The 12,500-nt window shown below is 40.8% G+C and overlaps 1 protein-coding gene across 3 annotated transcripts in view; it reads left to right on the forward strand.

Moving 5' to 3' along the window:
- Positions 1-12,500, forward strand: part of carf (calcium responsive transcription factor) — a 34,350-nt gene that overhangs the window by 16,963 nt on the left and 4,887 nt on the right. For all 3 annotated transcript variants that reach the window (XM_039818696.1, XM_039818698.1, XM_039818697.1), the window contains exons 6-9: positions 4,763-4,952; positions 6,322-6,436; positions 6,756-6,905; positions 7,988-8,129. In XM_039818696.1, coding sequence (XP_039674630.1) covers positions 4,763-4,952; positions 6,322-6,436; positions 6,756-6,905; positions 7,988-8,129 — 597 coding nt within the window. The remainder of the gene's footprint in view (positions 1-4,762; positions 4,953-6,321; positions 6,437-6,755; positions 6,906-7,987; positions 8,130-12,500) is intronic.

Below are 12,500 nucleotides of genomic sequence, written 5' to 3' on the forward strand. Positions count from 1 at the left end.
TGCCCACCATACTTTAATTTACCATTCTAATTTGAGATTCATTCTTAATTAATTACATACTCCTAATTCTAACATAATTCTAATTTTATACCTCACACTTCTAATTCTATCTCTCATACCTTCTAATTCTTACAATTCTAATTCTTAATTCCCACTTTAATTTACTTCTTATAATTCTAATTACCTCACATTATAATTTCTTAATTATACATAATTTTAATTTTATACTTAATTTACCATTAAGCAATTTTAATTCTAATTTACTTTAATTTGACATTTTAATTTTACTTTGACATTATAATTTTAATTTGCACATTATACTCCTAATTCTCCTTAATTCTTTAATATTTAATTTATACTTCCCTTCATTCTCTTACATATACTTCTAATTTTATACTGACATTACAATTTTTCTAATTTCCCTGAGACTTACAATTCTAATTATAATTTTAATTCTAATTCTAATTTGCACTTCTAAGACATTCTAATTTTAATTTTATACTTTATTTTAATTATACTTTGCACTAATGCACTTATACTAATTTGTACTTTATAATTTTTAATTTTGCATTATAATTTTACTTTAACATTATACTTTAATTTGCACTGGACACATATAATTTTAATTTTAATTTTACTTCATTATACTTTAATTATACTTTGACATTATAATTTTAATTTTATACTATTTTATACTCTTAATTTATACTTTCCTTTAATTTTGGCCTGACATTAATTTATACTTTCATTACCTACTTGAGACATTGACACTTTTAATTTTTCTAATTTACCATTTATACTTTTACTTTTAATTTGTACTTTATAATTTTACTTTGAGATTATACTAATTTTATACTCTTCATTATAATTTTAGTACTTTATAATTTTAGTTTACTCTTATACTTAATACTTTGACATAATTTTAATGAGGGCCTTTGAGAGACTTTAATGAGGCCTTTATTCTTATAATTTTAATGACTTTAGATTCATTATAATTTTAATTTATACTTTATACTTAATTTACTAAGACATTACTTTAATTTTACTGGAAGAGACTTCATTTTAATGCACTTCTATTTCATTAATTTACTTTGACATTAATTTTACTTTCATTATAATTTTAATTTATAATTTGACATTATAATTTTAATTTATCTCTAAGACTATTTATAATTTTACTTTATATTTCATTATAATTTTTTAATTTATGTCTTATATTTTATTTGCACTCACTTTAATTTATACTTTGTGCATTCTAATTTCTTTCATTATACTTTTAATTTATTTCCCTTTATTTCATTAAGATAATTTTAATTTAGATTTCACATTACAGAGACTTTTGTATTTGACATTGCATTTACTTTAGATTATTTTAATTTTAATGGAGATTATTAGCATTTTTTACTTTATAATTTTTAATTTAAGAGGCATTAATTTAGAGAGATGCATTTATTTCTTATTCATTTATATTTTTAATTTCACATTATAATTTTTTTACTTATAATATTATAATTTTTAATGAGGTGTATTATATATTTCCTTTATATACTTCTTTATATTTCCTTTTTATATTTCTTTTGCATTTATATTTCTCGACATTATACTTTAATTTTATTTTGACACAGGCATTTTTACTTGTATTTCTTTTATATATTTTAATTTAGGTATTTCAGACATAATTTTTAATTTTATTTTATTTTTATTTAGGATTTATTATTTCAGAGACTTTTTAATTTTATACCTTTATTATTTATACTCTTTTAATTTAGATTCCCCCCTCATCACACACGTACCCTCTCATTATCCCCCCACATCATACATACCCCTTCCACCATACCCCCCCACCCACATACCCCTCCACCTTACCCCCATCACATCACATACCCCCTTCACCATACCCCCCCATCATCCATACCCTTCTTTATTACCCCCAAATCATCACATACCCCTCCTATACCCCCCCATCATCACATACCCCCTTCTTACATCACCCCTCTCTCACACCCCCTCTTACTACTATACCCCCACATCATCACATACCCATTTTCCACCATACCCCCCCCATCATCACATACCCCCCACCATACCCCCCCATCATCCTCACATACCTTCTTCACCATACCACCCCCCTTACATCATCAACACCCTCCACCATACCCCCCACATCATCACATACCCTTCACCATACCCCCCCCACATCATCACATACCCTTCAACTATACCCCCCACATCATCACATACCCTTCACCATACCCCTCCCACATCATCACATACCCCTTCCACTTACCCCCACATCATCACATACCCTTCACCATACCCCCCCACATCACATACCCTTCACCTATACCCCCCATCATCACATACCCCTTCACCATACCCCCCATCATCACATACCCTTCACCATACCCCATCATCACATACCCTTCACCATACCCCCTACATCATCACATACCCTTCACCTACCCCCATCATCCATACCCTTCACCATACCCCCATCATCACATACCCTTCCACCATACCCCCCCATCATCACATACACCCTTCACCATACCCCCCACATCATCAATACCCTCCACCATACCCCACATCATCACTATAAATCTCCCACATCATCACACATACCCTTCACCCATACCCCCCATCATCACATACCCTTCACCTATACCCCCCCATCATCACATACCCCTCACCATACCCCCCACATCATCACATACCCCTTCTACCATACCCCCCCACATCATCACATACCCCTTCCACCATACCCCCCCACATCATCACATACCCTTCACCATACCCCCCCCACATCATCACATACCCTTCACCATACCCCCCACATCATCACATACCCTTCACCATACCCCCACATCATCACATACCCTTCCACCATACCCCCCAACATCACATACCCTTCACCCACCCCCACATCATCACATACCCCTCAACATACCCCCACACACTCATCACATACCCTTCACCATACACTCCCCCATCATCACATCACACCCCTTCACCATACCCCCCATCATCACATACCCCTTCACATACCCTTCACCATACCCCCATCATCACATACCCTTCACCATACCCCCACATCATCACATACCCTTCAACATACCCCCATCATCACACATACCCTTCACCATACCCCCACATCATCACATACCCTTCACCATACCCCATCATCACATACCCACCACCCCCATCATCACATAGCCTTCACCATACCCCCACATCATCACATACCCTTCACCATACCCCCCACATCACACATACCCTCCACCATACCCCCCTATCATCACATACCCTTCACCATACCCCCATCATCACCATACCCTTCACCATACCCCCATCATCACATACCCTTCACCATACCCCCACATCATCACATACCCTTCACCATACCCCCCCATCATCACATACCCTTCACCATACCTACAGATTGCCATGGGGTACTTTCCATAACTGTACGTACACACCGCCGCCGACTTGAGCTTCTAAAGATACCGGAAGTCGTTCATTTTCAATGGAAGCTTCTCTCAGCTGCAAGGAGCGTCAAATCTGTCGACGTAGCGTTTTGAGCGTCCAGAGCGTCAATCAGAAAGTTGAACTTTGGTCAACTTTATGGTAATGAGCTATGACGTGTTCAGCGGCAAGCAGCGGCAAACGGCAGCAACCAATCGGAATATAGACGTCCTTCGCTGGCTGGATCCTGAGAGAAACATACGATGTAAACCTGTGTTCCTACCAAGACATTAGTTCCATGAAAATGAAGGAAAATCTCCATAATCGCCGCTTTGTTCGGTTCCCCTATCATTGATGATATGGTTTGTTCTCTAGGGATCCAGTTAATGTTACCTGCCGGTCACATGGTCTCTAAACAGTCCGGCCACGGGAAGTTCTTGCACGGATCAACAGCTGGCAGCGCTTGCCGGCTTGCCTGCGCATTCTGCTGCGGTTCAGCTGCTAACGAGCAAGCGCTAACTGCTAACAAACAATACAAATTCTGTCATTATATATGTAATTCATAAAAGGTTTCTAGTGTCAGTGTGTTGGCCGTGCAGTGGCTGCTTGTGCTTTTTCTTCAATCGTGTGTTGAACATGATCGAAGAACGCTGCTACGTCAGAGCGGCCAAAGCGTCCCCATACTTTTGGACACGCGTCCTCGACAGGGCGGCCAGAGCTTCTTTGCAGCTCAAGTCGGCGGCGGTGTGTACGTACAGTAAGATCATCTCTCAATGCAAATCAAACCAGCTATTAGGCTAACTGACATAAATGCCCCCTGTATTTTAAGGAGGAACATTTATTTATTTACGATACATTATTTATTCACAAAGAAAATTGGTGTCCTTCAAAGGTCAGATTTTTCCTCATTGTTTTAATTAAGGCATTAAGATCAATATCCAAAACACAGACAGACAGACACCCACACATACAGACACAGACAGACGCACACACACTGTTGTAACGTTATCAATCAGCTGTTCTATAAATAAATCAATAATAATTATTGTAACAGCAATAAAACCAGAATAATCCCTTCCTTCCTATCTTAACACCTTCCTTCCTTTTCCTCTGTCCCTTCATTCCTTCCTTCCTTCCTTCCTTTCAGTTGTCCGTCTGGTTTAACCATTCTCCGGTGAAACTACATCACATCCCAGATCATTCAGACATCTGTTATATAAACCTGACCCATCTTCTTCTTCTCTTGTCTCTGAGACCTGACCCGTCTTCTTCTTCTTCTTCTCCTCCTCCCTGTGTGTAGAAGTTGGGCGATTCGTTCCGGGGCTTCTGCAGCTCCGAGGCCGAGCTGGAGGCCATCTTGTGTCTCCATAAGCAGCAGACCGGCTGTGTCTTCGGGACGCGCCAGTCTCCGTCTGTGGACAAACCAGCCACCAGGTTAATGTGGAAGTCTCAGTATGTCCCCTACGATGGCATCCCCTTCATCAACACAGGTCTGTTATTACCTGTGTTATTACCGGTCTGACCATGTGTGTGTGTGTGTGTGTGTGTGTGTGTGTGTGTGTGTGTGTGTGTTCTTGTTTAAATATATTCGTAGGGTCCAAGAACCGGGAGTCCAGTATACTTGTTGGGTCCCAACAGCTTTGTGGGGCCAAAATGCTGGACCCCACAAGTTTAAAGGGCTGTTTGAGGGTTAAGACTTGGTTTTAGGATTAGGGTTAGAATTAGGTTATGGTTAGGGTTAAGGTTAGGCATTTAGTTGTGATGGTTAAGGTTAGGGTAAGGGTTAAGGTTAGGTATTTAGTTGTGATGGTTAAGGTTAGGGTAAGGGTTAAGGTTAGGCATTTAGTGGTGATGGTTAAGGTTGGGGTAAGGGTTAAGGTTGGGCATTTAGTTGTTATGGTTAAGGTTAGGTAAGGGTGTAAGGTTAGGCATTTAGTTGTGATGGTTAAGGTTAGGGTAAGGGTTAAGGTTAGGCATTTAGTTGTGATGGTTAAGGTTAGGGTAAGGGTTAATGTTAGGCATTTAGTTGTGATGGTTAAGGTTAGGGTAAGGGTTAAGGTTAGGCATTTTTTGTTGTGATGGTTAAGGTTGGAAGGGGTAGGGGAATGCATTATGTCACGATGGGTCCCCACACAGTGCCACAAACCTGTGTGTGTTTTGTGTGTGTGTGTGTGTGTGTGTGTGTGTGTGTGTGTGTGTGTGTGTGTGTGTGTGTGTGTGTGTGTGTGTGTGTGTGTGTTTTAAAGATTCAGGAACTAACAAGATAAATGTAACGGAAATCTGTTGATGAAGTAAACTAATTTATTAATCTGTAATCCAGAACTAGAAACTGTAACAGCAGAAAGACAAATAAGCTAACTGTGATCTAACAGGAGAAGCTAACTGTGAGCTAACAGGAGAAGCTAACTGTGATCTAACAGGAGAAGCTAACTGTGAGCTAACAGGAGAAGCTAACTGTGAGCTAACAGGAGAAGCTAACAGGAGAAGCTAACTGTGAGCTAACAGGAGAAGCTAACAGGAGAAGCTAACTGTGAGCTAACAGGAGAAGCTAACTGTGAGCTAACAGGAGAAGCTAACTGTGAGCTAACAGGAGAAGCTAACTGTAGCTACAGGAGAAGCTAACTGTGATCTAACAGGAGAAGCTAACTGTGAGCTAACAGGAGAAGCTAACTGTGAGCTAACAGGAGAAGCTAACAGGAGAAGCTAACTGTGAGCTAACAGGAGAAGCTAACTGTGATCTAACAGGAGAAGCTAACTGTGAGCTAACAGGAGAAGCTAACTGTGAGCTAGCAGGAGAAGCTAACTGTATAAAGAGCTCTATAAAGGTGAGAGTGCTGATGTGTGCCGACTGTGTTTCAGGCAGCAGAGCCATCGTGATGGAGTGTCAGTTCGGACCTCGGAGGAAAGGCCTGCAGCCCCCCCACAGCTCTGAACTCTCTGCACACGGACCCTACAGGGCCACCTGTCCCGCCAGGTACGCTACACACCCACCTACCAGTCTCTCTCTCTGTCTGTCTGTCTCTCTGTCTGTCTCTCTCTCTATCTGTGTGTCTGTCTCTCTCTCTCTCTCTGTCTGCCTGCCAGTCAGTCTGTCTGACTCTCTGTCTGTCTGTCTGTCTGTCTCTCTGTCTGTCTGTCTCTCTCTCTCTCTATCTCTCTGTCTGTCTGTCTGTCTCTCTACCTACTCTACCTCTACTAGTACCATTGATTTATTGTGAGACATGGGAGAATCTGTTGATGATATTGTGATCTGTCTGTCTGTCTGTCTCTGTCTCTGTCTGTCTGTCTCTCAGGATCTACATTAAGAAGGTGCGTAAGTTCCCAGAGTTCAGAGTTCCTGTGGAGCCGTCGGCCGACAGGAAGACGGTGAGACAGGAGCAGGAGAAATCCTTCCAGGGTCTGAAGACCCAGAACCAGAACCTGGAGACAGGAGGAGTCCTCAGGTGCACACACACACACACACACACACACACACACACACACACACACACACACACACACACACACACATCATGCTACACACACACACACACACAGACAGACACACACACACCATTTTTCCTGATGTTTTTGGTGCTTTTGACATTTTTATTGATGCTTTTTTCAACAAAAAAAATTCTATATTTTTGGCGAGGTTATTTTTTCATTTTTTTCCGATGTTTTTGACATTTTATCGACACTGTTTTCGATATCTCTCTTTCAAAAACGCTGAAAAAGTCGACTTTTTACAACAAGACGTTACACAAATGTCGTTGACATTTGTGGTGTTTTTGTCACTTTTTGTCCAGATGTGTAAACGATCTGAGAGGAACTGTGAGATATAAAGTCTACTTGTGCTGCGTTGGGGGGGATGCCACACCAGGGGGCCGCTTGTCCCCCCCTGTCTGAACATAGCCTAAGACAGTGGGAGCACCCCTTAGGGGGGCGGCAAAGATCACGGGGGGGGGGGGCGCAAGTTTTTATCTGGTTTAAGGTTGAGGTAAAAAAAAAAAAACGTTATTACAAATTATGATAATACACTAGAATATATAATGTGTACAAAAGTCTGTATAAAAACTCTATATTTTTGTTCTCGCTTAAAATTGTAGGCAGGCTACTTACTAGGCCAAACCTCCGGGACCTCTTAACCTGGGACCCTTGCTGTCATCAGGTCAGCTGCTAGCTGCTAGCTGTTAGCTGCTAGCTGCTAGCTGTTAGCTGCTAGCTGCTAGCTGTTAGCTATTAGCTGCTAACATCCTTGTCTTTCCTGCCGCCACGGCATCACTATTTTATGAATGAAACATGGCGGAGAAACGTAAAAGTGCTGATAACTCCTCTGTATCAAAAAGGAAAGTAAGGCTCTATCTCGAGAGTTACCTCAACTTTGGGTTTGTGGGGGGGGGGGGGGGCTCAGCTTTTCTTAGACATAAGTAGGGGGGGCGCCAAGGAAAAAAGGTTGGGAACCAGTGATCTAAGACTCTGTGTTAATCATCTGAACCTGCAGAGTAACTCCAGTTCTTAACTGCTCCTGTTTGTGTGTGTGTAGGTTTTACCTGCAGCTGCCCACAGAGAGAGCTCACCTGTACCACACCGTGGACACGCCCCCCCTCCCCCCGCTGCCCCCGGACCTGCCCCCCCCTCTGCCCACACAGCCAGAGGAAGAGGAGGAGGAAGAGGAGGAAGAGCAGGTAGCAGTATAACACACTGCAGACTAAAGAGAGATGTACATGCTGTTAGAAACTCCCAGAGCAGATTCATACACTTCTTCAGAGATAATGTCCATCTCCACAGAGCTGCGGAGGAAGGTCTGGCTACAGCACAGATGCATTCTGGGATAGGAGAGTAAACTGTCTGGGTTGTTTGTTTGTCTTTAACCCTCATGCCCTCCTTAAAAAAACGTACTCTCGACACCTTCGAGGCAAAAATGTCCACGCACACAAAAACTGTTATTAAATCATCATATATCAATATTTTTTTCTGCTTTTTTTTCATAAATCACTTAAACAACTTGTAACCTAATCAAAACTACCAAACATTCAATCATTTTCAGGATTTTAACCCTTTAAATGCCAGTTTATGTATTTGAAGTATTTCATTTTTTTTACAAAAACACAAAAACTATTTTTTTCCATACAAATGAATAATATCTATGATGGGGTTTGGTGGGGATTAGAGGCTTGGATATGTCAAAGATAAGCAACAAAATTAATTTGATTGCATTAGTATTTTTACATAGTGCCAGATACCTCCTTGGACACCCTTCGAGGGGCAAAATGTACATGTCCAAAAAATTAAATCATCATATACCAATATTTTTTTCGCTTTTTTCATAAATCACTTAAACAACTTCTAAATTGCTCAAAACTACCAAACATTTAATCATTTTCTGGATTTTAACCCTTTAAATGCCAGTTTTAAATCTTTGAAGTAACAATTATTTATGAAAACCCAACAAAACATTAATTATTTTCCATAAAATAAATCATAGGGGAATGGGGCTTTGGTGGTGATTAGAGGCTTGATATCAAAGGTATTAAGCAAACAAAACTGATTGATTTGATTGCATTAGTATTTTTATGTAGTTCCAGATACTCCCTTTGGACACCTTCGCGCGCAAAATGGGCCCCATTGACTTCCATTATAACCACATGTTTTGATCTCCACTGCCTTTACAGTATAAAACCATGCATTCTGTAATGTCAGCATTTCATTTGGAAGAAAACTAGTCATATTTGACATTTTTACAGTATTTCACCAGATTCAACCATTTTGCCCTTTGTAGGCCGATGCATGAAATTATAGTTATATTATGGAGCTGTGTGTGTGTGTGTGTGTGTGTGTGTGTGTGTGTGTGTGTGTGTGTGTGTTTGAGTGTGAGAGAGTGTGTGTGTGTGTGTGTGGAGAGAGTGTGTGTGAGTGTGAGAGTGTGTGTGTGTTGTGTGTTTCTGTAAACCTGTAAGCAAGCAATGATCACTTTAGGGCTGAAAAAAGGCGTACTTTGGAAGGATGCATTTCATGTGTCTTTGAAGACGTGCTTGAATAAAAACATTGTCTCCTGCATGTGCTGTAAACTGGCGTTTTATCATTTCCAAATGGTTTGTGGGACATGGTGGCCCTGAAGACTGGTCTCCCACTATGGACATCCCACAGGCTCCGGTGGATTCCCCTTTGGACCGGGTACACACCAGCCAAGTGTGAAGTCCCATGTTCAAATTCTCTTGAGCATCCACATCACTCCATCCTGAGATTGAACACACCCCGTGTAGGTTTGTCATTTCCTGAATCAGCTGATCATGTCAAGGAGTGAAGAAAAGGTGGAAAGAGGATGCCACATCATGGATTCTTGATATGGCATATCTCGTGGGCTCTGACATCATGCCGGCTGCGGCTTGAATGTGCCGCGCGCCTTGCTCAGTATTAGATGGAGACCAGACTTGCCAATTCTTCACTGTCCATTCAATGTTAGATGGACAGGATCTTCAGTGTCCTCTCCCCACTTTCAGAGGAAGGTTAGAGGCACTCACAGAGTTGGAGGACACCAGTGACCATTTTGTCAGACTCCAGAAACTTGTGTCATCTTCAGATGAGTCCTGCAGTTGGCTGGAAGATAAAAGCTCCTTCTCTTTGCTCCAGGTCTTTCTCCTTCTCTAGAGCCAGGTGCATAAACACACTAATAGTTGGTTTTGTTTACAACAAATGCGGAGACAATGTTTTTATTCAAGCACGCCTTTCAAAGACATGAAATGCATCCTTCAAAAGAAGCCCCTTTTTTCACCCAGATTTACAAACTTTCTCTCACACACAGACAGAATGCATGCCGCACACACACACACACACACACACACAAACACACACACACACAACCACACACCCACACACACACACACACACACACACACACACACACACACACAAGGGCTCCATAATATAACGGCTAAAGTAGGTGCGCTTTTTTCACCACTAAAATTATCATTGTTTGTTTACAGATTTACACAAACTCTCTCCTCACACACAGACATGCATACATGCATGCACACACCACACAAAATACACACACACACACACACACGCGATACATACACACACACACCCACACACATACAACACACACACACACACACCCACACACCACACACACACACCAAATATACATATATACCACACACACACACACACACACACAAATACACACACACACACACACACAACACACACACACACAAAACACAAACACACACACACACCAACACCAAGAGACAGCCACGCGAAGTACACACACACACACACACAAACACACACACACACACACACACACACACACACAGAGCTCCATAATATAACTATAATTTCATGCATCGGCCTCACAGGGGCAAAATGGTTGAATCTGGTGAAATACTGTAAAATGTCAAATATGACTAGTTTTCTTCCAAATGAAATGCTGACATTACAGAATGCATGGTTTTATACTGTAAAGGCAGTGAGATCAAAACATGTGGTTATAATGGAAGTCAATGGGGCCATTTTTGCCTCCGCAAGTGTCCAAAGGGAGTATCTGGAATTACATAAAAAATACTAATGCAATCAAATCAGTTTTGTTGCTTATCTTTGACATATCCAAGCCTCTAATCACCACCAAAGCCCCATCTACATATTATTCATTATATGGGAAAAAAACATTTTTGTTTTTTTTATAAATAATGACATACTTCAAATACATAAACTGGCATTTAAAGGGTTAAAATCCTGAAAATGATTGAATGTTTGGTGGTTTTGATTAGGTAAGAAGTTGTTTAAGTTAAGGATTTATGAAAAGCAGAAAAAGAAAAAAATATTGATATATGATGATTTAATAACAGTTTTTTGTGCGTGGACATTTTGGCCGACGGTGTCCAGAGGGTACAATATGAATCATTTAAGTATAAAAGACATGTAAGACTAAAAAACACTGGATTTAAAAAATTTGACTGAAAAGAAGGATTCCTACAAAATTTCATGCCATAAGAAGTAACACAGCAAAAATGATCACAAAATGAAAAAAAAAAACTTGAGAAAAATGTACAAAAATGACCGAAGAGGGCATGAGGGTTAAACCAATCACAACGGTCTCAGGCGGCGCTAAGCTCCGGACTCAGCAACGCTGGCTCTGCTAAATAGTCTCAGGAAGGAACTTGTTCTGGTCGAACATTTGCACTAGATCTCAATGTTTCCGACCGCACTTGAAGGCAGCTTCATTTCCCGGAGAAAGAGAGGAAGTAAAGAGACTGAGGGACCGAGGAAACAGTCTAAAGCACACGTGTCAAACTCGAGGCCCGCGGGCCAAATCTGGCCCCTTGCAGATTTAGAACCGGCCCGTATATCAATTTGGGTTCATAATAGATTTGGGCCCTCCTAGTTGTGCGACACACCGAAAACACAGGAAAGTGTTTTTTAAACTGCAATTCAAAGCTGAATATGGCAGATTTGCCGACTCTGAGACTCAGAGAGTTTTCATATTCAGGCTGAGATACAGGTTGTTGTTAAAAAAAAAAAATAAAAAAGTATAATTGTTTTGCTTGATTTGCTAAATTCTGCGATGGCTAAGTAACTCTTTTGAGGACTTTTGTAGGGCTTCATGTCAACAAAAATGTCAACAAATTTACAAAATGGGGCGGCTGTGGCTAAGTGGTGCCAATCGGAAGGTTGGTGGTTCGATCCCTGGCCCTGCAGTTCCATGCCGAAGTGTCCTTGGGCAAGACACTGAACCCCGAGTTGCCCCCGATGCTGCGCCATCGGAGTGTAAATGTGTGTGAAGGTTTACATGATGAGCAGGTGGCTCCTTGTACGGCAGCCTCGGCCACAGTGTATGAATGTGTGTGAATGGTGAATGGTTCCTGTACTACGTTAAAGCGCTTTGAGTAGTCGTTAAGACTAGAAAAACGCTATATAAAAACAGTCCATTTACATTTACAAATGTCTGAGAAAGCCACAAAAAAGTCTGAACAAAAGCAACAAAAATGAGGAAAAAAGCTTCCAAAATGTTAAAGAGAAGTGACATGCAGTAACAAAATCACGTCTGCAGG

Source organism: Perca fluviatilis, chromosome 12, assembly GCF_010015445.1.
Source record: "Perca fluviatilis chromosome 12, GENO_Pfluv_1.0, whole genome shotgun sequence".
Taxonomy (NCBI): Eukaryota; Metazoa; Chordata; class Actinopteri; order Perciformes; family Percidae; genus Perca; species Perca fluviatilis.